The sequence below is a fragment of the Denticeps clupeoides genome, chromosome 13 (genome assembly GCF_900700375.1).
Source record: "Denticeps clupeoides chromosome 13, fDenClu1.1, whole genome shotgun sequence".
NCBI classification, from domain to species: Eukaryota; Metazoa; Chordata; class Actinopteri; order Clupeiformes; family Denticipitidae; genus Denticeps; species Denticeps clupeoides.
Window position 1 is genome coordinate 9,966,195 of NC_041719.1, and position 27,434 is coordinate 9,993,628.

At 42.0% G+C, this 27,434-nt stretch overlaps 1 protein-coding gene across 4 annotated transcripts in view; it reads right to left on the reverse strand.

The window, feature by feature from the left end:
- The window catches only part of nlgn1 (neuroligin 1), a 155,924-nt gene that overhangs the window by 81,174 nt on the left and 47,316 nt on the right, over positions 1-27,434 (reverse strand). For 2 of the 4 annotated variants that reach the window (XM_029000418.1, XM_029000417.1), the window contains 2 exons: positions 13,669-13,728; positions 10,185-10,337 (listed from right to left, as the gene is read on the reverse strand). In XM_029000418.1, the coding sequence (XP_028856251.1) occupies positions 10,185-10,337; positions 13,669-13,728 (213 nt within the window). The remainder of the gene's footprint in view (positions 1-10,184; positions 10,338-13,668; positions 13,729-27,434) is intronic. The other 2 variants (XM_029000420.1, XM_029000419.1) reach the window with 1 other exon arrangement.

The window sequence follows — 27,434 nt, forward strand, 5'->3', positions numbered from 1 at the left end:
GCCGATTAATGGTCACTGTTGTTGATATGCTTTTAATAGGATGGGAGGGACGAAAATTGGATGTACCTGTTAATATTAGTTTTGACTAATGATCTCCTGCATTAGTCACGCACAAAGGGGGTCTAATGAGGATGACGTCTGGTTATTAATGAAGCAATACAATGTTTATCTTGCACTCCGTTCTCGTCGGTCGAATGGCTGTGAAATTTGATCTAGTTGAGATATAATTGCGCCACATCTATCCTTAGATTGCATTTGCGGGACAAAGTGTGGGGAGGGGGGGCCGGAGGGCGGTGTGAATTGGTCTGATTAGTTTTCTGCGGCGTAAGACAAAAGAGCCAATGCGTACAATTTGCCACGCATGAATCATTTCATTGCTCCCACTTGAAATGTGCAAGACAATGAAACGTCTGCGAGAATGAAAATGCCTGATTGAGACGTTTGAGAGTGTGAAGCGATGGGCACGTGCGCTCACAGCAGTGAGGTTGTCAAATTGTTCCGGGCGACAACACAAGACGTAACCGAAAAGTGCCACTGACACTGTGGCCCTGTGTGCATAACACACTCTGTTAAATAGCCTCTGCCATTGTAATCAATTGACTTTAAAGTCATTCCCACAACTATTTTGGTGCAAAGGGTCCACGACTCACATTCTCACCTGAACGGGAAAGCATCTAATTTCAATACTATTATTTTTTTTATGCACATTGTTCCCACGACTATTATGTGCAGCAGTGTGATTTTTGGAGCACATTTTGTACCACGGTTTCTTTCTACCACCTTCCATTTCAGCCCTTATCCAGAGCATCTTACAATCAGTAGTTACAGGGACAGTCCCCCCCTGGGTTAAGTGTCTTGCTCAGGGACACAATGGTAGTAAGTGGGATTTGAACCTGGGTCTTCTGGTTCATAGGCAAGTGTGTTACCCACTAGGCTACTACCACCTTCCACCACCCTTGACAGCAATAATCTATAGAAAATGTATTTATATTTTGATTAAATAAACTAAAAATGTTAAACTATAATAATAAATACATCTGTGATTGATCTGTCCCATAGGAAATTGGCAATACATTTGAGGAATATAATTGAATTTAAAGCATTTAGCAAATAATTCTGCTATCATGTCTGTCCCACAAGGTTCTACACTTGAACCACAACTTTTTTAGTCTATATTTTGCCCACATACGTAGCATAATATAGAAAACTGCATTCACCAATTTTAGATTTCTGTAAATGTATTTAGTGTTAATTTTTACTTTTTTGTTAACTATTTAAAATTTATCTGGACATCAGTGCTAACACAAAAAAAGTAAAAAAAAAGTGTTTATTTTTTCCATTTCCATCTAAATTCAAGGATATCTACTTGCACATGACTATGAAGAAATTTGTTTAAGTGACTATTCCCTTCCTTCGACCATGAAAACCTCAGCCTGACAGTCTTACAGAAAATAAAGCTGATAACATACAAATCCTATTTCACGTTATGTTGCCAAATATTACGGATCTGCACTGTTTCTTGTGTTGGTTTTTCAGCTATTCTGAACAGATAAAACACTATTTCAAACAAGTCTACAATCCTTCAGATGCAGGTGTAAAAAATAATGTTAATCACTTCTGTTGCAAATGCACTTCTATCTTATTTTCTCCAACACTTTCCTCCAGGCATGGCTGCAAAGCATGCTGTCCCAGCAACAGGAGGATGAAATTGAAACCATGTTATTTTCACATGCTAATGAAACAATCTAATGAATCAATTTTTGGGGGGTCCTTTTTGAAAAGCAATTTTCAACTTATATGTGTCTGTTTTGTCTGCCCTTGTTCATTTCCATTTCTGGAAAACAGCAATGAGTTACAAAATGCACAGAAACCCTATAACAACCTACTTTGATGGCTTCAAATGATGAAAACAGTTTGAATATTGAGTCCGGCAACTTGTATCTACTCATGACGGCTCCTGCACGACATTAAACATTTATATTCATAAAAGCATTGTGTGCTGCTCTTGAATCTAGTATTTTACTAGTGCTTTACTAGGAACAGTGCTCTATAACAAGAATATTATTTTGCCCAAGAGACACGTCCCATCCTCTTGAATAACAGTGGGCATCTGCAAGGTGAAAACCCTGCAATACGAGGTTTAAAAAACATGCCCAAACAAAAGCCAGGGGGCAATAGAGAGCAGAGAATCGTACGCTGTCTCTGTCCACCCAATGGTGTGAGGTTATGCCAGCCTTGTGTCACAGAAGCTGTCACTGTCACCACTTCCTCTGTGCTTACTTCCAAATAGGCCAGTCCTCCATCCCCCAGGAAAAAAAAAAGGTCCCAAAATCAAAACAGGTAGCTTTTTAAATGATCCCAGCACAGCAGTCCTGATGCATCCAAAATGGCAGCACTGAGGTGAGAAGAGACAGGCGAAGTAAATCTGGTGACTAAAGTGTGTGATTTCCACGAACGGATGACTTACAAGCATTCCTGAGGATAAAAGCCATTTAACTCAGCAGCATTTTCCAACTGAGGATTGGCCTCCTGACATTAAGCACAGACATAGGGTAAAGTTGCATTTAATTGGATTATGATGATTAATACAACTTGTCACTTGAAATGTGTAAAACACATGAATCACTGTGATAACGTCCCATTTGGCTTGGACAGGTTGAGAGCAGGGACAGCTGCCAGTCATGACAGATTTGCTTTAAATGCAGCATCATCCATACCGCATACACACACACGCAAACACGCTCAGTATATAATTTTTTTCTGAACTTGCTTCGGACAAGATTAACAAAATGACGACGGCGTGCACAAACCAATCATACACTGTCAGCACTGCCAGGGATCACAACACAATGCAGCGTGACTGCCGCCATTCAAAATGGAAAAAAGAAACATGAAAACAATCTCAGATGTGTCAGCAATACAGACACTGCCATCAAACTGCATCGGGAGGCTTCTACCTCAACGGGCGCCGAACAATAGACATATCCGCAGCAGCATCAAACCATGCAGTTACTAGATAGCAGGCAAACTATGCATTTGACAAATTGTGGGAGTCTGATGACCTACATTAAGAGGCGTTGGAGCTGTGTGGTATTGCTCAAGATAAGAAGTGCATTTGCATGAGCTTCAAAATTCAAAAGGAATCAGTTCTAGTCACCGGCCCATGTGATCCTACCTAGCAGACTGTCGATGCATAGCTAAAGAAAACTTGTGTAAGATGGAGGTTAGAGTTGCTGCCTTGCAGCAAGGTGAACTGCGCTGGAGTTCTGAATATCAGAAACGCTAATGTGTTTTTTAAAGAGTTTTTTCCAAATTTCAGCCTCTCTGTAACCCTGACCAGACAGATATTCTGATAAACCATTTAACAAACGTACAAGTTTATATTATTCATAGCAGTAAAAACAAGAACAGTTTGAAAATCTTAATCTGGCACAGAATGCATACTTCAACAATAGGCTTCATAAGACCGTCATAGCCAAACATGTTAGAGCCACCAGAAAATTTGATTCTGGACCAGACGTTGATCTACTGCACAATCAACCTCATTCCTCCCAGTCGAAAACACAATGGTACATATTCCCTCCTATGTCTTGCAAATAATCAATATGTATTACATACAGGTATATCCAAACCAGGTAGATATACCTGACAGCTGTCCATCTGTCAAATGTAATGTTCTGCCCAAAAAAAAAAAAAGTACACTAATGGAAAACTGATAACCAGAATAACTCCACAATTCAGAGCAACAGTATTTTCACCCATTGTCGACAATACTTTTACAATGGCCCTTACATGAAAGTAATTCATCTTATCTTTTCATCTTCATCTGATCTTTTTATCTACAGTTCAAATTATAATCCAGTTAAATTCCAAATAACAAGGTTGAAACCTAAACTATATTAATATGATATGAGCTACACTACATAAGATGAGCAACAAAAACAAAAATAAAATAAAACTAGTTTGTAAAGAATGCAAAGTGGGCAGAATTCATTTATAAAAGTATAGTGGTAAGAACAATAAGGTTGCTGGAATGATGATACATGTGGATGTGAGGATGAACGTGTTGCAGATTAAAATAAAACACCCCTAGTTAGTGCTTTCAGTTGAGGACTTTAGGATCAGCGCGCACTGCCACAACATCCCAGGAACCTCACGCAAGGGTGCTTTCTGCTGGCTTCAGGCAGGAAAAAAAAAAGAGAAAAAATAAATTCACTGCTACTGAGATGAGCGGGTCCATTGCCCTCAAGCGCCCGGACTTCCCCGAGCTGGAAAGCTGCCTGCGAGGATGTTATGAAATCTATGGAGGGCTTCTGGAAACCCTACAACATCTGTCCACTTGCCAGGTCCAACATAACCCCCCCATCCGCCAGGGGCTCTCCTCTCCAGCCACCTCTTCACAGTTCCCTACAGGCCCATTACTATCCTGTCAAGCCAGTGCATATAAAACACCCCTGCCCCGTGGGCCACAGCCCAGACCGCCATTCCGGGCATTATAGCCTCCAAATGTTAGTCCACAGCTGCGGAGAAAAGGGAGTATGTGTAAAAAAAAAAGAGAGATTATGAAGTGAGGGAGAAGAAGGTGGAGAGACAGAAGTGGGGGGATATCACAGGGAGACAGATGTTGACCTCCATGCACTGCTGACGCAGATCAGAGTTGTTTAAGGCATGCTAAATGAGTAATAATTACAGTGATTAATATCAATGATTAAATGTTCCTATTAATGATTATTCCCATAATTACAATCAGTGGGACGTAATATGCAGCACTTGTAATTTCCCCAGGCAAATCAACCTGTGCACGGAACCAATGGCAACTCCAAACGTTGCTGTTCAGCCAAAGGTGTACGCAGGAGCCATGCTGCACTACTCTGGCAACTCACCACGCTCCGTTTTTTCCTGCCAGACTAATCCCTCCATATTGTGTTGACTTTTTTTTCCCACAAGGAAAGGTTGGAAAACGGAAAAAACAAGACATGTTATGTGGAGGGGGAAAGACTGACCTTCAAAGGGATTTCTGGATTTACGCAAGGCATTATAGCAACCAAAAAAGACAATTCCAGATGTCTTCACTAATGCCTTCTTACTGAGGGGACCACACGCTAAACAGAGTGCAGTCGAAAGAAAAACACAACGACTGCGGTTAAATTAGTTTCACCCTCATTTAAGCATTAAAATAGAACGTAATTACTGCGCCTCCCTGAATGGGACTCAGCCTCCTTCGAGCACAAAGGAAACATATGGCTACCGACCAGCACATAAAATGCATGCTGCAAAAACCAAAGTGTTGATTAAATATCACGTACATTAAACTCCAGGCTTATTTTAACGTCAAGCAGCTGAATGGCAGATATTTTGAATTCAAATCAATGCAGTAGAAATGTTTTCAGAATGATGAATTAAAAAAAATATTATGTGGAATGTTAATTAATTGTATTATTATGTAATGAAATCATGTGACTAGCAAAACGTTTGGCAACGTATAGCAAAAAGAAACCTTGCATTCCATGTATTGTGTAATATCTACAGCACACAGCATAACATCAACATTTTTTTTTTTTTTTTTGGAAGGAAAAATTGATTTCGATCTTTTCCTGGACAGTGCTGGTCTAATGCAAAAAGACTGCGGTAGAGAAAAACATTCTGGGCATTCAAGACTTTTTACCGAACAGACCCCAGGGATATCAGGGTCACTGTGTGTGTGTGTGTGTGTGTGTGTGTGTGTGTGTGTTTACAACTGCACATTTCTGCGAAAAATATCTATAAATGAGGTAAAAATTTATAGGAGAAGAAGGATAGTCTGTTTTCAGGTCCTTAGATGACCAGCATTCCTAACCCTCCACAACAGTGGTGGTGGTGGTGGGGCAGTGGTGGCCTAGTGATGGCCTAGTGATTAAGGACCAGCACAGCGGCCCCGTAATCAGAAGGTTGCCGGTTCGAATCCGAATCCGCCACAGCACCACTGAGGTGCCACTGAGCAAAGCACCGTCCCCACACACTGCTCCCCGGGCGCCTGTCACGGCTGCCCACAGCTCACTCCGGGTGATGGTTAAATGCAGAGGACAAATTTCACTGTGTGCACAAAAAAATCAGTATGGATGCAGAATGCAGGAAGGCAGCCAGGGGCAATGGCCCGATTGGCCTCTCCAAGCCACCTGAGAAGCGGGAAGAGTGCCCAGATGCCACCCCCTCCATTTCACGTCTCAATCCCAGGTTAGCGCTCAACTAGCTCAGCAGCAGACGGAAGGCGCGGCTGCAATACGCTAAATGTCAGAAATCCTTCATCCCCTCTTGCCATCTGCTACGAGAGCACTTTGGGCAGAAAACGCTGACCTGTGACCACAGTGGGCATCTTGTCTCCGGGAGGCAAGAGGAAGCTCTGACCTCCAAAAAACATGGCACAAGCTAAACAAGCAGCCAATCAGCACACCAAGCGGCGGCGGCGGGGGCCAAAGCTGCCCCTCCAGCACAGGGGCAGCTTGAGGTTTTTACGGCTCTCGTCATACAAACAGACAGGATTTGCAGGAGCAGAAAAGTGTTTGGCTACAAACACATAGAACAGAAGACGAAATGCGTGGGAGAGATGCTATAAAGCCCAAAGAACACCGCCGCGTGACAAGCAGAAGCCAAAAAACAACGAAATAAATGACTCCACCCCATTATCTGCCACTCCATTATCTGCCTCGCAAGTTCACCTCGAGCCCACAGGTTTTCCGCGGCTTTAAACCGCCAAAGCCGGTTTCTAAAGTGTTAAACAGGTCCATCTGTTTTCCCGGGGCAAAAGCAACAGCCCCGCGCCGGTCCCACCGAGCACCTTGATCATCCGCAGTGGCAGTTGGTTTCCACAGCGTTGCGCTCAAGCCGAGGCCTGCTAATCCCAGGCGCTGTGGCAAAGATGGATGTGTCAGTGTGCATCCATCCATCTGTTAGCGCCCCCCTGCCCAGTCGGCTCGCAGCGTCGGCTGTCTGCGGACAAAATGGATGCAGCTGAGGGTCTGGGCAGCCAGACTAGTGGGATCCTCCAGCTTGGATTAGAGACAGTGGACCTGCAGAGATCCGCGGGGGATTTATAGCAGGAGACGGGACGTGGCGTGGGGCGTGGAACCACAGTCACCCTAGATAGATCTGAGGAAGTGCATAGAAGTAAGGTGACAAAACCCATAAGCTCTCTGGGTTCCCACCTATTACCGCCTAGTTTCCCATCAGGGCATGTGTGACCACATGGCTGAGGTCTCCATCAGCGGCCATGTTTGCCTGGCCATGTGTTCATGGGGCTCAGCCAGGTCCCGGAGAGAGACAGGGAAAAAGGAGGACAGGCTGAAGAGGGTGGCACGGAAGATGGTTGGTTCTGGGGTGGGAGGAGCAACCATTGAGTGTGCCCAGATGGACATCTCCTGCTGTCCTCCATTCTGGACCGGTCTTCTCATTTACCATCACTCACAGGCCATGGCCCCATGGTAGCAGATGTCCTTGTTCTCCAGCATTTGCCCTATGAAGCCAGCACAGAGACACATGGCCCACAGTACAAGAGCACCAACAAGTCTCAAACAAATGGGCACTTCACTCTCACATCAATTGCGTCTTATGTCCATTCTTATGCGCAGCGATTCAGAAGAGATGTAAAGAAAGTAAAATTTTTTGTTTAATTGATACTAAAATGATCAAAGGAATCTAAAAAGATGACTTCTTTCTACAAAGTGGTGGAAGGCCACAGGTAAGTAAGATATCAGTGTGTGAGACGTGTGGGATAAACGCACAGCAAGGGCAGGGCTTGCAGCCAGGACTAGGGACAATTTGAGACAACACCTTGGTTCCACACAGCACCTAGGAGACCATTATTCATCCCTGACTCCCCAGCTCTTGGACGTGTGGTACCCCCCTCTCCTCCTGTTTATGTTTCTGAGGGGTCAACAGCTTCTCTCCATTGCTGCTCTGGTAGGACTGCTGACGCTCACCTGGCGTCCTCGCACTTTTTTAGGACTGTAGACATCCATTTTAAGCCTGACCAGGGTACATAGGCCAACCATCTCTCTGTGTGTCTCCCTGTCTATCTGGCTCCCCTGTTGTGCCAGGAACGTATGGCAGCAGAGCTTCCCAAGGGGCTGCTTTCAAGCCTTGAAGCTCGTGACATGGTCCACATTCATCCTTGTCTCATTCTAGTCCTATTCTGGTCTGTGTTTGCCTGGGTATGCCCTGTGTTCATATGTAAGGATCATTTATTTTCATTTTGCGTTAACTCTCATGATCTGTTCAGTTATGTTCTCATTTGTATTAAAAACCTCTTCAGATTTAGACGTTCATTCTGCCACGTGAAAATGATGAGAAACATCAGGGGCATTCGGTTTTTTTAGAGAAAAATAAATTATTACACATGAATTATCCTCCATGCCAACACCACACAGAATGACAAAAGGAAGAAAAAAATCTCAAACCAATTATTTTGCAGGGAACAACTGAGAGGGCGAACAATTGCAAATTGCAAGTATGCAAGTCAGCATCTCAGACGCAATTAGAACCATGCTGACTGCATCAGCTCCCACGTAGTCTAACCAAACACAGACACACCAGACGCACGCATCCAACCTCCACACACCTCGGCGGTAGTAACGCTACTGTAGACTTACCGCCAGCTCTTGCACAATTTCAAAAACAGTAGGACCACTATGCTTCAAATGGCTCCGCTGTGTACCTAATTACTCGCGGCCGGCACGGAGGTATGCACCGTGCGTCATTATATGCCTCAATAAAGAATACCTTAAAGTCTTCCACAGTGACCATAAATATAGCACTGCAACATGCGGGATTTTTTAAAAAGGATTCCAATCAATGTATTGATTCAACTCAAATGGCATTTGGAAAAGGCTCAGCATTAAAAACGTCTCTCTAATCAATCTCCTTGATTAAAAGGTCTCCAATGAGGGAAGGATTGCACCGAATAAGAATAAATAATTAAATAAAGGCCATGCCTATGTTTTCCTTTTAAATGGGCTTTTATGTGAATTGTAGCACCGCCAGGGTGTAGTTTTATGTAGGAGGTGCACAATGAGGATGCGAGGCTCCATAAATCCAGAACAATTCTGATAATGACGCGTCAACGGTGCGCCGCATTCCATTAACGCCGTACCTTCACCAAACTCAGCACAGCCAGAGCCTCCGGGCCAACAGTGAACCATGGAAAAATAAAGAGGATCCAACAAGACATGCAAATGAAAAATGTCCAAGGTGTGCGCTGTGTGCGTGTTCAAGGCATCAAATCACTTTAAAAGTCACACTAAAGAGCAAAATGATCAAGCGAGAAAAGCCACGGTCCCTAAAATGAAAGCATCAATAAGTGAATTAATGTACAATAAATACATAAAAAATAGGTGCAGCTTTTAGACATTTATCAACACTGGCATTGAGGAGAGCAGATAAAAAAAAGCCAACAACATAATGCAGAAGGATGGAATTCATATGCGGCCCCATCTTATTCTGCCCCTTCTGAGTCTAAATACACACAGGCAAACATTCGATATTAATGGACATGATCATTGTCCCTCGGTCCCGCTCCTGAAGGACCCCCCGCCAGAATGTTTTCACTCCAGGTGGCTCAGGTGCTTCTTAATGGCCTTATAATGACAGTAGCAGGTTGTAAGCAGCGCCGGTTGGCGTGAAAACATTCTGCCAGGTGGTCCTGCAGGAATATACAGCACACCTGACCTCAGGAATAAAAAGATAACAGGCTAGAGACGAGAATAAAGCACGTTCATTCTCTTGTGTGGTAAGCATGTTTCCACCAATTTTTTTCTTTTTTTTGCTTTTGGCTTTTTCTAATCAGCCAACCAAATTTAATTGATTGATGTGGGAATAAAAGCAATAAATAAAGAGCAATAAAAATATCTAAGTGTGCATCTGGGGATTTTGTGTAATGAAAGGAAAGTTCAGTTCTCGCTCGGGGCTGACAAAGCCTTGAATCCCACACTAATAATTTAGCATCAGTTCAAACCATTTCACTCAGAGGAAACCTCTCCCTAAGCAGCAGCGGTGGTCTCGCCTAACACTCAGATGACGAGGGACGAGAGAAGGGGCTCCGTCTTCTCACAGGGGGAGACCGTGTACACGTCTGTGACGGGAGCGCAGTGTCCCCACTCCCCCACGACCCCCAAGTGTGAACGAAAACAGCAAACAAGACAGAAAGCTCTTACCTAGCACTCCTAGACGGTAGTTCACCGTTATGACAATGACGTTGCCATAACTTGCCAAGATGCTCCCGTCAAACATATTCCCTGTGCCTTCCATATAAGAGCCCCCATGGATAAAAACCATCACTGGCTTGGGGCTGCCGCTCTCCCGTATGTCTGCAAAGTGAAGAAAAGGAAATTACATCCACCCACACCACTTTAGATACAATCAGATTTTTTATTTCCTTTTTTTTGTTGCTTTATTTGGCCACATTGACTTGATGTTTATTGTGGTCAGACACCATGGCCTGATCTTCAAACACTAGATTTTAAAATCTCCTAAGCGACATGTGCATTATGTTCCTGGTCACAGGAAATACCCAGTTAATCCTTGGTGTTGACACTATTTTCACTCTACTTTTATACTCGGATTTTTTTTCCTTCCCAAAGGATTCAGCGACAAAATGGCAATTAATAAGAATATTTAAATGAATTAATTTGGAATTATTTATAATCCTATTTACTTAATTATTTATTTATATTCCCTCTTTGGAATACTAACTCACACTTTGTAAACTGAAACCAACATAAGTTGAAAGAAAGTTGTCATAATTAAAATAGATTTCACCAATTGCTTAATTAGAGTAAATTTTTTACTTCCCTCCAACTCGCCAACACAAAAGCCAAACTAAGTGAATCATTGTCGTCAAAATGTTTTTGCAAAAAATTTGCCGAAACAAATAAACATGTCATTTTAACCTCCAGTGTATTTTACGATGACTTAGAAAATGCGAAGTTAAAAACTCATAATCTCACATCCATTAAAACTGGGTTTCGTGGTCATATTGAATTTAGAACGAGACAAAGTCCAATTAAAAAGTAAATGAGTTTGGACAAATGTTCTGAGTGATGCTGCTGATTGCGTTCATCTTACACAAAGGAGACGGGCATTACATCATGGGCGAGAAGTGTCCACACAAACGGCAGACATGTTATTGAAGTAAGTGGTTCAGGGACATATTTCCATCAGGCTTCTCGACAAAAGCTAGAACAAATGGAGTCCACTTTTTTCCCCTGAAACTCTTGTCACACAGTCTGAAAAAATGCAGGAGTCTTCTTATCTTGCATCCTGCCACATTTTTTTTTCACAGAATCCTCCTGGTTTCCTTGTTGTCTTCCTGTCTTCCCAGTGGAGCAAAACCTCATAATGTGTCATAATGTGTGTGTAATTGAACAGATTAGGCGGCTGCTGTTTCAACGGGTATGTGTGTAGGAGTGTGTTGAGTATAGGCTTTTTTTTTATGTCTTTGCACTCATGTCGGAGTATATGACTGTTCCTGTGGAGCCTGGGTGGGTGTGCACGCTCACTGTCGAATAGGTAAGCAAGGGGGGGTGAGACAGAGCTGGCAAGCTCTGAAAGCAAACCTGCAGCACATTTTTTTCCCCTCCCCCAAACTCCCATATCTGAGTCCTCACATCTTACATTCACTTTGATGAATTAATTCAATCACAGCAAAGCAGCTGGATTCAGACGGCTGCGTAAACTAGCACAGCAATGCCAAATCATGACAGATTCCTCAAAGAAATTAATATTCCGTTGTTCCTCTTTTCTGGAAGAAAAAACAGCCCGACCACAACAAAAAAGACTTTGTATCTGTGCAAATGAATGTGCATGGGTAGAATACAGCACTGATCAGTTGGAAAAATGCTGTGTTTAAGGATCCTGGAATGGAGAAAAATCTTTTCATCAGAGCCCATTTAGAGTATTTCCTCAGTGAACTGCATAAGACTTCTCTGAAGAACAAGCATCAGTAGCCTCTATCATGAAAACATTCGTTAATGCATGTGTGTGTGTTTGGGGGGGGTCCACACATGACAAAGAAATTGATTTCTGAGGGAACCGGTGGTTCGCCCAATGCTTGTGTGGTTAATAAAAGATGGAGAGTTTCACAAATCTTGTGTCTGTGATTCCACTAATTAGTGTATCCAACTGCCACTACTGTAGTAGATGGTGGTGGAGAACCACTATAACGCTGACCGGAAGTCAATGGAGAAAGGGATCCAATATGGTCCAATGCCTACAGTTTTCCCATTTTGGTGGCCACTTAGCGTGCAACAGGCATCGATATTCCTGAATCGTCCTGCATGCATGTATCCCTGTGTGGATTTCTGCCAGTGCATATTCCATCTTGGCCGTTGATTCTGTTTTTGGTGCTGGTTGTCACTGTGGGTCCTTGTTGCTAAAAGCAGCATGAAAAGGTGCTTTTGGCACACAGGTGTCTGCATCAGGGCTAGCAGCAGGTCCACAACTGCAATCTCCAAAGAAAGTAGAAGCACTCCACCCAAGTGGATGACCTCTCAAAACACCAGAGGCAATTCTGTTTGGCGAAAGGCACTTAAAATGTTAATCCACAAAGCCACTGCATCCCAAATTCAGAGACAACAACTCGATAAGTGCTATTGCTGTTCCATGACAATGTTTTCTTTCTCCTGTGTGTGTGTTTTCTGGCATGGATCACGCAGGGCTTAAAAGCCACTCTAATAGTTGTCGTTGCATGCCGCCGAGTTCACTGAACTCCATTCCCACCGCATATTGTCTTCCATGGTTAAGAGGATTATTTATTTGCCCTGAATTCTTCATAAAGTTAATGTGCGATGCTCGCTGGGGCTACTCTGCATATCTGTGTCTCTTGAAACGTTTGATGTGGCAGATCAAAGATAGCGGCCTCATTCCTTGTTAAGTTTCTTTTAATTGGTGCTGTTTTCACAAGATTATACCATAGATTGTCCTTATTAACTCTGTGTTCTGTCATTATGATGGGAGGAAATACTTTCTAATCAAGCTAAGACTTTTATATTATATTATTTGGAATGTAGTTAGTCCGTTAGTTATATAAATTTATGTGTAAATAGTTTTATATAATTTTTATATAAAATAATCAACATATATATTTGTATATAATGAATGCTAGTTTGGAGTTTATGTCCATTGCATGGCTAAAACTGGCTAATCTGATAAATAAATAAATTATTTGATTGGGTTGATTTTCTGTTTCCAGGAACATACAATGTGGCATAGGAAACTGCTCTTTCATTCCCTTTTATGGAAGGGATGAGATTTTTCCAACTAAGTTTAAACAAGTAAGTTTAAACAAGTATGGTCTTCAAAAACTAGTCCAAAACATGCAAAAAAGTGTTAAGAATTGATAGTTAGGTTAATAGTTATTGGTTTTGTTTAAGTGAAATGCAACATATAAAAATTAAACAAAATAAAAAAAGGAGTCAAGCAAAAACCTATGGTGGGTTGTTAACAATTAAGTATTTTGGAATGACGGAAAACATTAAACATACTCTGAGAACATCAAGCAAAAAAGACAAAACACATCCAGCAAAAAACTAGGAAGAAAAAGAATCTTCACTTCAAAAAAGGACAAGAAATGTAAGAAAAACAAAGAAGAAAAATTGGAGGGTTTCCTTTCATGCATATCAGTTTGGCATCAAAAAATACCTTCGTCCTCTGCACCGTCATTATCACCTAAATCATCACTCTGTTTCTTTGTAAGGGGACCTAGGATCAAGAATGAAGAAAATGGAGGAAACAGAGAATACAAGAACACACAAGCCTTAAAAAAAGTCTTTCAAAGATACAAAGAATGTTTCAGGGATGTCTCTGCATGAGCGTTAACATTAAGACAAAAAAAAACTATGTGGTGTTATAAAGCATCTACAAAGAACATTTCTCACAAAGACAAGGGAAAATACTTCTAGAGGTTCAATTGAGGACCTCACAAAAATTGAAAAAAAAATGAAAAACTTTATTACAAAAATTTGCTTGTATAAAATTTAGTTGTATGGAGTTCAAAACACTCATCCTAACACTTTCCAAGTGCATAAAAAGCATGGATCCCGAATGTTAAATATCACATAAAAATTCTGCATTTCAGCCTTTGACAGCCCATTCGTTCAAGGTTCTTATGTTTGCAGTTTTTCTCTTGTCTGCATCCATAATGTGTAGACGTTTCACAGCACTGCTCAACAATCCTTTCAACAAAATGCATCCAACTTCCCCAGCGAATCTAATGAGATTTAGCATGATCATAAAGAAAACCGAGAAGGTGTTGCAGATAACAAGCTGTATTTTGTTTGAAGAAATAGATTATAAGGTGCCACCATTCTCCACCTAGTTCCTAGTGCACTGTTGTCTTTGTTGAAATAATTGTCAATTGTATTGAGCTTCATATGGACTGTTGGAATCAGTCTGTCAAAATCAGTCACAAGCATAGAAGATTGGATTGGAAGGGAAACGTCTTGGACAATGCACACGGCGTCAACTGGCAGTAGATTAAAGCGATAGGTTCTTATCGGCAGTTTATTTGGCTCAACCAGCTGAAAGACTTCATCTGGCTGTAGAGCAATCAGTGGTGGAATGAAAAAATAAAAACGTCATATTCAACGGCTCCAAAACATATGGCCGGGGGTTAATTGTTTACTTGCTTGGCATTCACTGTGTCGTCTCCAAAATAATGGGGAGGAGAGGGTGTCAAAGGCTGATGCATAATCACTTTCGTTCTTTCCTGAGAATTCATTTTGAGCGACACAACACAAAATAGCACACAATGACACACACACAGACAGACACACACAATCATCCAGAGAAAGATACATTATACTAAGAGCCAAATTCAGCATGCAGAGGCTGGGGAAGGGAGTGGGGGGTGCATGCAAGCCTGGGTTTAAGCTGGTTTAGGGGGAAGGCCTATGGTGGGGAAATGACTTCACAGACCAAAAAACACAGTCTGAGGAGATAAATAGAGCCCACGACATGCGGCTGGCTGGAATTGACCGATCCCACAGATAAGATAATAGACAGTAGAGCAGACACAGTTGGGCCGGGGTGCCCTTCGCCAGGCCGGGTCTACTCTATTAGCTGAGGAACCGGAGGGGGGGGGCTCTTCCGAGACACTGAAGAGCTACTCCGAGCTGGAGGAGGAAAGCATGTTATGGAGAAAACAATCAATGTTAACAGCATTTCCCTTGTTTTCATACAGTGAAATTGGCCGGCCGCCGCACTGCCATTCCGAAATGCGAAAGCGGCGGTTAAAATGCAGCATTAAAATAATTTGTCAAGTGTTTCCGCCACTTCTCGCACAAATGTAAAAAGGTATCATCCAAATTAAGTCAACGCACTATTACACAAGGCTGATTACACGGTTGGAATCAAAACAAAAGCAGCCGCCCAGCCAAATTTCAAGTTAGCGGGATACGGTGGGCAAATATTTGTTTTGAGAAATTGCAGAGCCCCTACTACGGCACCCACCTACCCCACCAAACAAATAAACACACAATAACCCGCACCTATAATCAAAATGACCTCAAAATCGCTTCCGTGTAGCCTCGCCACGAACGTGGCTTATTACAAGAAACTGGTTTTTATCTCTTCCTAATTGTTTTGAGTGCCATGTTCATTATCTTCAGCCAGAGGAATAAGGCTTCTGTCTGACCCCAGCTAGAACCTGCATGTGAGGGTCAAGGGAACCTGTTGGAACATAGCTAGAGCACAGACTGTGGTAGCAAATGTGCATTAGCTGCATTATCAGCAGTGTAGGCTATTGCCTGATTTAGGGTTGGATGGTCATTTTTCTGTTTTTACACTTGTCCACTGGTCATTTTATCAGATCACATCTGGCACAAATATCCACAAAGTGTTGTGTATTAATGTTCCTGAATGTTCCATATTAAAGTAATAATATGATATTATTTTTACCATTCAGACTGTCATAAATAAACACCCCAGTTAATGTTCATTTTCAGTGAATGGAGTTCATTTATCTCATTAAATTTCATTTCTACCTCACTGTACTGAACACAAATGGTCAAAGTTTTATATCTGAGTATTTGTGATTATATGTATAGTATATATAATCAAAAGTCAAAATTGCATAGACAGTTTTCCTCGTATGATTGATGTACATATTTTAAACCATTATTAAATTCCCATTACCGCTGTTGGTCCCTTCAGTGAAGTCAGAAATGTTCAGAGTCACTGTGAACATGGAGACTGTAATAATTTTTCCCAAATTACTAGAATTACCAGAAATTACTAGTAAATGTGGAACAGACTGACCCTTCATACATTTTTGTGTTTATTATAAATGTTGGATTTTTTTTTCTCTTCTGTTCATTTGTGCAATAACAACAATATGCTTTACTACAAAATTCTGTACAAGAAACACAATTTAACTTTGAGATAACATCTTCATGTGAATTTTCATGTGATCTTGAGAAAACTTAAGTTGTTATCTTGAGACCAACTTTGCCGATGCAGCCAAATGCGGCACGTTTGTTCGAACAACTTTGGCAACAGCGAAGGCAATTTTAAAAGATAAAAAATCAATTTGTGTCTTTTTACTTGCCTAAGCATCAAAGCACCTGTAAAGATCTTCTCCCCAAGTGATGAACATTGATATGGAAATTGTCTTTCACTGAAAGACACAACTCTATTTCTCCTTATGTCAGCCCCCTGACTAAACTAATGTTCATTCATGATGGTGAATCTAGCAACGAGTTAGCTGAAACTAACCAAATCCATTTTTTATCTCGAGAAACAAATAAAAACAAAGTGATAATGCATGTCCTCCATGGGCTTCTGAACTTTACACATTTTCAGTATCACAATGTAAGCGAACACATGTCTGTAGCAGTCTAGCAGTCAAATCCTCTAACCAATCAGCTTTCTAAGAAAGCAGGCCAATCTTTCACCAAATAAGATCACGCTTAATAGTGATTTAACAAGCATTTCTTTTTAACCCGTCGAACTGTGCCGACTGAAATACTCTCCTCTGTCACCTGCGCCTTTACAGCGGCACAGCAGTCAGAGGACCCCATGCCATCCATTTAGTTCACCTTGAATGATTCACATAGCCGAGCCTGACATGATACCAATTTGTACAGCTGTATTACAGCGTGGCCAGTCTGGAACTTTCATCTTGGCGCTGGACGCACTGTTGCTACGGCAGCGTGCAGTAAAGGATGAGCTGCTGTCAGTGTTTGGAGGATTTAAGTGTGCGGGGAATGTGAAATGAGGTCAGAGAGACTCACCCACCAGATCTGTTCACATATAAAAACTACAGGTGGATGGACAGATACTTTAGTTTAAAGGGTATACATAATGCCTCATAATAAATGTATCAGTGCATAACATGTAGGTTTTCTGTAGGTTTTTTTTAAGAAGTGTTACACTGTCATGTGGTAAAATAAAGTCATGACTAATGGATGGATGAAAGGAAACCACACACAGGGCCTTCAGGACCTTCAGAACACCTGTTCACTCTGCACCTCTTCTATTATAATTAAGGTTCAGAAAATGAAGGCATGTTGTGCTGACCTCTGACCCTTCTCCTTCCACCTGCTCTACTTTCGCCCCATCCAGCGGTGGCTGCTGAGAGAGAAACCTTTTAAGAGACCCCCTTTGGCGGGGCGAGGTACAATATGCTTGAAGTGGAGCGACTCTGACACAAGATGTCATAGGATGCTCGATTGTTTTTCACACACACAGAGAGAGAGAGAGAGAGAGAGAGCTGCTCTTTATGCTGCTATTGATTTCGTATTCACCTCTGACTGATAAACTGCAACTCCATACTCGTGCTCTCTGTAACGCTGAACCCCGATCGGTTCCACTCCGTGGCAGCATCAGCCCGCAACACCCCAGTGCACCAAACAGAGCCTGCAGCAGCAGTCACGTTGGGTAATTAATGGGCTCAGGGAGATTGATTTCAGATTCAACACATTGACGCCTTAACACATTCATCAAGAAACTTGGTGCCGGATAAAGGTGGAAACACATCGCCTGCAGCCACGTGTAAATACTAGTGTTCAGTTAGCGGCTTCTTTAGTAAAAAAAAACACAAATATCGTGTAAAAGTGTCTGCAATGTTGTGACTAATTGTGGCATAAATGGGAATGTTATGAAGTCACATTGCAGTCAAACACCTCCAGGTTAATATTAAATGTTGTGAGTCGGGGTGCAGGGAAACAATTACACGGTGCACAGAACGGGCCCGGTCCCTGACCAATGGGTTCGATAGAATTCAGATGTGGCCAATCAAACGTCGCGCCAGTCCCACTGAGAAATGCAAGTGTGGAGAACAGTGAGTGCTGGGTTAATCCCCTCAATAAGCAAGCGGAGAGCAAGGCAGATCTTTTAAACGGATGACTCAGAAGCAGCTGGCATCTGAGATGGAGAATTGGCAGAGCCACAGGTGATCCAACTCTGCACAATCCAAATGTTAACATCAGCGCATGCACCGATACAGAAAATTGCAGCACAAACCACGACCTGCACAAGAATGTGGATAGTTCAATTGTTACGTTTAAATTGCGTTCAAAGTTAAACTGCGGGAAAATGGAGTACTGTATGGCATAGTTAATGTTGAAGTTGATAGTAAGTCACATGACCTGTTTTTAGAGTCCTGACAGGGTGAACCCAACCAGTTCACTAATGAGTATTTATTAGTAGTAGTATTTTATGGCATTTATCAGACTCCCTTATCCAGAGCAACCTACAATCAGTAGTTACAGGGACAGTCCCCCCCTGGAGACACTCTGGGTTAAGATTCTTGCTCAAGGACACAATGGTAGTAGGTAGGGTTTGAACACGGGGCTTTGTGTGGCCTAGCGGTTAAGGAAGCGGCCCCGTAATCAGAAGGTTGCCGGTTCGAGTCCCGAGCCACCAAGGTGCCACTGAGGTGCCACTGAGCAAATCACCGTCCCCACACACTGCTCCCCGGGCGCCTGTCATGGTTGCCCACTGCTCACTCAGGGTGATGGGTTAAATGCAGAGGACAAATTTCACTGTGTGCACTGTGTGCTTGTGACAATCACTTCACTTCACTTGTGTTCTGGTTCATTGGCGAGTGTGTCACCCACTAGCTACCATCCTGACTGAGGATCTCAAAATATTGTCAGATAACAGCTAAAATAAAATGGTGTCACTGCCTCCCAGGGCAACAGTACAAGCCAACATCATGAGTGAAAAGTAAGTGCTTTTCACCGAAGAACAATCTTTCATGCAACTCTATTTTAAATAATTAAAAAAATAATAAATTGCAACACAAGTCTGACGTTTCTTACATTTGAGGTCTATTCACTTAGAGTAACTTTTAACACAGAGTGACTTTAAAGATCACAGTACCTGTTTCTTTTCTGTATCTACTCTTCAGATGCTCAAAAAACATCCCGACGCATTAATGTATAGTCTGCTTACACATCTTAATCATTGGGAGTGCCAAGGCAGACGCTTTGAGTGGCCAATGTGCAGCTGGCATCATGTGTGAGAGCAACCTTACAGAACAACATCCCCAGGCCACAATTAGTGACGTATGCTTGAGTGGGTACGCACTCGGCCCGTGCCCTCCACATGCTCTCCAGTGACAGGGTTCCTCACACCTTCACCAAAGGGCTTGCAGCAAGCAGCTGAAAGGACAGTGTCACAACTGTGGCCCTACACCTCTTCCTCTTTCCACAATGGCTGAGACGACGCCCACAACTATCTAATTCAAGGATGACTAGGTGATAGTAGCCTAGCTGTTAACACACTCACTTATGAACCAGAAGACCACAGTCACAGGTTCAAACCCCACTTGCTACCATTGTGTCCTTGAGAAAGACACTTAACCCTGAGTGTCTCCAGGGGGGTGGGGGGGACTGTCCCTGTATCTACTAACTGTAAGTCGCTCTGTCGCATCTGATAAATGCTGAAAAATGTACAATGTCAGCCTATGAATGTTATACATGAAATTTACAAAGATGACTTGGATTTCTTTAAACCCTCATGGATTATCCCAAAAATCTGGGGCGTAAACAAAGTACAGTGTGTTAGCTCATAAAAAATGCATTTAATAAGTATATTAATAGAAATGTACCTAGCTTAAATGTTAGCACTGATTTTCAACAAGCCAGTTACATTTCCCAATAGACAACATTCACCAATAGGGTCCATATCATACCACAATCAGGTCAAAACAGAATTATGATGATATGATATGACAATATCTCTCAATAATGAGTAATTATAATATAATTATACCACCTGGGGCAGTGGTTGGCATAGCGTGTAAGGAAACAGACCCATAACAGGAAGGTTTCCGGTTTAAACCTGTCCACTGCGGCTACTTACTAAGGGTGATGGTTAAAAGCAGAGGACACATTTCATTGTGTGCACCATGTGCTGTGCTGCACAATCACAATGAAAATCTCTTCACTTTATTTACAGTTACATTTACATTTTCAGCATTTATCAGACGCCCTTATCCAGAGCGACTTACAATCAGTAGTTTCAGGGACAGTCCCCCTGGAGCAATTTAGGACAGGGACTCAATGGTAGTAAGGGGGATTTGAGACTGGGTCTTCTGGCGAGTGTGATTGTCATTCTGAAACACTGCAGCACAGCACACAGTGACACAAGGAATCGTGACCTCTGCTTTCAACCTTGGTAGCAATGGGCAGCCATGACAGGCGACCGGGGAGCAGTGTGTGGGGACGGTGCTTTGCTCAGTGGCACCTCAGTGGCAACCTTCTGAGTATGCCTGTCATCATTGCAATATCCATGAACAGAATATAGGTACATTCATTAAATTTATACTTAATTTATACATTATAAGATATCAATAATGTCAATAATGTATTGACTCTGACAGACTGTCCTAAAAATGTTAATAACTCAAATTGCATTCACTTTGTTTCTAGATGTAAAGAATGCAGAAAGATTCCTTCTTATTACAGTGTGACAAAATAATAAACATTTGTCATTAACAGCTTTTCACGAAAACTGTCAGAATCCTACGTTTGCAACATTCATTTATCTGTTGAATCTTTTGTCATTCCCCCCGCAGAAGGTGACACAGGTGGATGAAAAAAACAGCTCTATCATCACAATTTATCGGGTGCTCTTTATCATTCAATCTGACATGCAGCAAACGTGACATTGTGCGGTCTGACACAGAACACAGCCAAGATTGACCTTCTACAATGAGACATGTAGAGAGTGCCCTTGTAGCCCGGTTGGTAAACCCATGCCTTTACCCTGCACGGCCGTGGCCAATACTTAAAACACATGAATGTGCAGCAATAGAGCTCAACCGGGCTGTGATGGAGCTGTAAGAATAAGGAAATTCGCCACCGTTCATGAATATTTCACTCCTGAAAAAGGCTGACATTCTGTGAAGAGGGGGCTATTCGCAGCCGGTGAAAGGGATACAGCGGCAGTCTTCAAATATCAATAGTAAATGCCACAAAAGGCGACTTATTTATCTTTGAAGACCCACGGCGGAGGGAAAACGCTAAAGCGAAATGTCACAGTGGGCTCAGACGGCAAGGGTCCTGTTGCTCATTAAAAGCGCAGAGCGACAGGCCTTAAAGACAGGTAACATTTGCGCCGTTTCATTAGCAGCCGTCAAAGCCATAACAGGCGACACGGGTGATGTGACGAGGCTCATAACGAGTGCGTTTCCAATCGGCGACGGGGTGGGGGGGGGTGAGCCCCACAGGAGAGAAGGAGTGTGCGTGGTGAGGCTATTGAAGAGCGTTTTTCGATGAAACAACCCACTCGCCACGGCGTGGGCTGGACTCAGCTGACCTCCTCCGCTCCGATAGATGGAGATGCCGCGATCCTCTCGTGATTCTATCTGGTGCGAGATACCTCACATGGACTGTTTGAGCAGGACAAATTACTTTCTGATGGCAAATATTGATTTCAATAAAGCCTTCTGCTAGAGGCAGCACACAATATATTTGAGATATTAAAACACATTGGTATTATATCTGTGGGATTTCCAGTGGTGGCCAGACGCAGAAGGCTTGGCCTTTTGCTGCTGCCAGGTTCAAGAGGTCATGGAAAAGCACTTAGACAAATAGCAATGGGAAAAAGCTAAGTCCAGAACGAAGTCACTCCCAAAATGTAAAATATATTATTTATACTGATATTATGTTATATATTTGTGTACAGATGAATGGAAAATACTGTACAGAATTGGCATAAGGGCACCCTGCTCCAAATGTAAATGATTTGAATTTATTAATTAATTTATTAATAAATGCATTTACATTTAAAGCATTTAGCAGACACCCTTATCCAGAGTGACTTACAATCAGTAGTTACAGGGTTAAGTGTCTTGCACAGGGACACAATGGTAGTAAGTGGAATTTGAACCTGGGTCTTCCGGTTCATAGGCGAGTGTGTTACCACTAGGCTAATACCACATTTACTTTGTGTTAGTTGTTATAGTTTAATGTCACGTCTAAGGCATATTAAACACTTTATAAATGACATGAATAATTATGAAAATGTTTGACCACAATCACCAAGATCCCAAGAGCAATTAGACATGTACAGGACTCAATAATAATGACAGTAGGATACTAGGAGAAGAGCCAGCAGCCCGGTCAGGATAATGCTTGTATAAGCCACTGTTCCTAAAAACATATTGATTGCTTAATGTTGAACCAAGTGCCCCGTCACCATATCAGTTAAATAATATTACTTTATGAAGCAGGGATTATCCAGAAAATCTCACGAATCAATTTTAGTTGGATTCAATGTTCAATTCAAAGGTGCTGTTTAGTCTAACTTCAATTTAAAATTTCCTTTAATATTCCTTGTCATTGAGTCTTTTGAAGCAACCAAATTTGAATAGGAAAATCAAGCCAGACAAAAAGAAAAAAATTACACACACAGTTGCAGTATCTATCTCATACCACTTTAACTGGATTAAAGAAAATATTTCTTTTATTTGTCAGGCCAAATGCATAATTTTGTTTCCTATAAATTAAATAGCAAGCATTACATTGAAAAGACGATCTGTACAAGCACAGTGATGCTTCTGGAAACAGAACACACAAACTTCACAAAAATAAAAAAAACATGGGAGCACTTTCATCAATTTTACCAAATTGCTTATCCTTCATTGCTTACTATTAAATATTACTCAGAGAACATGTCCATTCTGTTAAGCTTGCTGGTAATGATAATGCCCAAAGCAATGAGACATAATCCGGGGAAAAAATGAACAAGAGATAATACAATTAAAACCAGTCTCTGTTTATTTTAACTGTTAAAAAATGTCACATTACGTAATTGACCTCAAGCAGACGCACAAGTCTGGGGTTCAAAGAGAGGGTTTCAAAACAGATTCAACATTCACATAGCTGGCAAACCCATTGACATGAAATCTTACATTAGGGTTTTTAGTCAATTATGCATAATTCACTTGCATTAAAATGCATTCATTACAGTACTTTGTATGCATCATGTCCCGGGTTCAGGCATGGTGTAAGTGTCCTGACTACCAACCCAAGGCTGTGAGGCTGGCGCACGAAGGAATGACAAAGCGGAAAGGGATGTTCAAAGGACGCCCCGGCGTCAGCAGGACCGCAAACAGGCTCATTTGCCAGCGCATTATATTTTCACATCATTTCAATTTCAAAGTGCTGCATTATCACGCGGCAAGGATGAAAGAGAAAAGGACGCCATTCCAAATTCACCAATCCTGGCCCTCATCTCTGAGAGCATGTCAGCATAATTATGCACCATTTCCCGGCCTGAAGACTAATTCAGACGGATCTTTTATTTCCTCTTCTGCAGCGCGTGCACCCAGCACTGCCTGTGATACAGGCCTACAAATGACAAATTTTGTTTTTAATCAATATTTCATCCCTTCATCAACCCAGGGTACGCTCCATGTCTGACTCAGACATGAACCCATATGGAAGCATGTTTCTCTTTTATTTATTTATTTTGGAGCCCTGTGCAACGTCAGCTGCATTGTGTTGCCTCTCCGGGGATAAAGGAAATGGGCTGTCACTCTGACAAGCAAATGGGACTGTGCTGCAAACTGTGTTTTTCCCCCTGTCCATCAAGACTTTTGCTTCACTGATTAACACAAAAGACAGGCACTCAGCTAAAGCCATGGCTGATGCTGGAGAAACACTGGTCTGATTAGAAAATGGACTGTATGCAGTGGCCCTACTGGCAAAATATCTGAACTGAACTAAATGTCTAGGTTTGTCAAAATGAATGCCATATTTATTGCAATTAATTCTAAACATAAAACATGTTGAAATCACTTTTAATTTTTGATAACTTCTTGAGTGGGTCGTACATATGATCCTAGCAAGGGATTATCCCTACATAAAGATGAAGACACATTTCTTGTGGGCACATTCACTTTATTTTCTGTTTTAAAACTTAAAAAAGTTTCCAGACTGAATGATTGAGAAAAAAAGTTCATTTAAATTTTCAATCCCCTGTCACTCCCTTTCCTACTTCAAATATTAATTATTTAGTCTTTTTTTTTTTCAACAGTTGACAAAACTATAAATGACATATCAAAACGTGTGGTAGTCACAGACACTGGAAATAAATTTAGGCTTAATCACAAGTTCCCCAAACCGTGAATGTATATACAATATTTCAGTCGAGTGCCTCCATAATCGGATAGAGCTGGATGGTCCTTTAACAGAGAAGAGGTTTTATCTCTATTGTCAAAACAGCGTTGGATCACATCTTATCAAAGCACTCTTCTACACAGCACTTTTTCGCTGGGTGGGAGAGGGCTGAGGATGAGTAACAGTATGGGGAGGGGGGGTAGAAGCAAATATCAGTTTTTACAAAGGAGATGAGTCCATTAGTGAACCGCAGCCAAAACAGCCCGAGGAAGGGCTTACACTGATATAGTAACAAGAGTTCAGAGACAAATTAAAGCCAAGCCAGGCCGAAAAAACGAAGTGATCTCCAGAAATACGGCTCCGAAGCGCCTGTTGATTCTGGACCCCGTCCAGCTCCCGCTGTATCTCTTCACGCCATCAGTATTATGTGCAGAACAAAAACACAGCGACACCGAGACCCTCTGACAGCTCACTGAGGATTTTTGCAGGGCAGAGATCAACCTTTCTCCGTTGTCAGAATGTGCCCACTGTGAACGCGCCATCTGCATCACCATCAAACCAACGGGTCAGTCCACTCACAAACCATCCACTTCTCCGTCTGGCCATTTCCTTAACGCAACAATGAAGCTCAGGCTGCGGTCTTAGCAAGCAATTGGTTCAAGGCGGAAGATATGGCACGCCATTACAGGTCGGCTTTTTTAGGAAACCAACGCACAGTGAACATGCAAATTCGAAATGAAGGTCAAAAGACCAAGATCTGAGCCCCCGTCTCCTAGAAACAAGGCAGCAGGCTTCATCACTGTGCCATAACGGCATCCCCTTCCACAAACCAATTTTTTAAAGTAGAAAATGATTCAACATAATGCATACACTTGCTTAATATACATAAACTGACTAGGGAACAACTATCTTCCTGACACTTTAAAATATGCAGTGAAAGCATCCAGCATTTTTCCAAACAATTTGATCAAGTGTCAATTCGAAACGCACCCAAGTTGGCCTTCTGGGAGTTGTTAAGGGCCTCGGTCCCCACCTGCGCATCAGCACAGAGGAGCAAACACCTAGAGCCCAGCGCAACACTAAATCAATGTCCTCCATTTGCTGAGGCCTCCATTATATCAGCGACCAGGCCTTGCTGATTGATTGGTTTCCTCCCCGTATCAAAGTTAATGAGTACCTGCGACCACCGCATCGCTTCTCACTTGATGAGTCAGTGCTCGCATTCAATAAAGCGAGGCATCAAAAACACAGCAAATTAACCAAAGGCCTAATGGCGTCACATTTGCACAATGGTAATAAGGACTTGCAATAACTAATCAATACGCGAGACTACTTCAAGTAAACCATTAGCATACGCCGCTTATAGTGAGACCTACATTAATTTAGATAAATCCATTCCCTCAGTCAAAGAGGCACTGATTATAGACCAGCCATCAAATGTCCAATCATATTCAAAAAAAGATTATTCATTCTCTTAAAAGGATAGACGCCATGATTAAAATTGACGTATTAAATTTCACCAGGTTAATGTGTAAGAGAAAGCAATGCCTAGTCTATATATTTCATGTAGTTGTTTGATCGATGTATGTGATTAATTCCAAGCTACCAGTACTAATGTCTAGTCATTTGTGCCAAGACCTTTCTATATGTTTTTCTCCATCATCTTGACGCAATTCGAAAGTCGCTAGATGCTAAAGATGATGCATTTCTCATGTGAGTCATGAAAACAGTCTATGCTTTTGTCAGCCAGAATTATAGACCACTAACGCACGTTGGAGACGATGAAGACATACTTCATATACTTGATATTCTCCTACAGGTGTTATGAATTCATGCAAAATGCCATGTGCAAATTTTGTTATTATTTACAAAAATGTTTCCCATTTGTCTCCTTCAGAGAAAAAATGGCAAAAACAAAATGTTTATATTTCTAGAGCAGACATTTTTATGTAGAATCAAGGAATATTTATTTTTGATTTTTTTCATATAAGAAACAGATATAGGACACATTTGAACTCCATATGGAATCCATTTTTTATGACATCACTAACTGTACCCATCATGTGGGCTGAACCCGTTGAGCGATTTCTAAATAATCTGGAAATATGCTAATTTCCTTATCAAGGGTTTGAGTAATGTAAACATCTGCACAGGGTGTAATAGTACAAAAATATACCTATACAAAGCATACAGCGTGAGGGCATGCCTGATAAACCTCAGAAGATGTGGGTGAAGCGCCTCGGACCAGCAATCACCGGATTAATGCGCGTAGCGCCGGCAGCGTTAGGTGTGTCGGCTCTGATACGAGTGTTGACACATTCCCTGACTGAATGCGTGCGGGAAGTGTGTGTCTCCCTTATCAGATCCCGTCCTTATGGAGGACACAGGGGCAGAAATAGCAGTGACACTGTGCCGGCAGCCAGCTCATCTCCAACTCATTTCAAAGCCATTTGGTGTTTGCCTTCCAACTGTATAAATATGTACCAGAGCAGCCCTCATACTGACAAAAGCTACTCAGAGCAGAATGATGAAAAATGGCCATGAAGGCTTAAGAAAGAAAGGAAGAATGTAGAAGTGTAGGAAATTTGTAGGGGTGTAATGATGCAAATATGACAGGGGTGAAATTCAGAGCAACACAAGAGGAATAAATATGAAACGGAGGCTGAGAAACAGGGACAGACCCTGGCAAAACCTTTCATTTGAAAGCCTAGAGCCCTCCACTGTCTTCGGAAAATTACTTGGGTAAACGCCTACATATTGCTACTCCAGGGAAGGGTAATGAACTAGTAAATTAGGCTCAGAAAGCTTTAATTAGTATCAAAGTATGCCAAACTG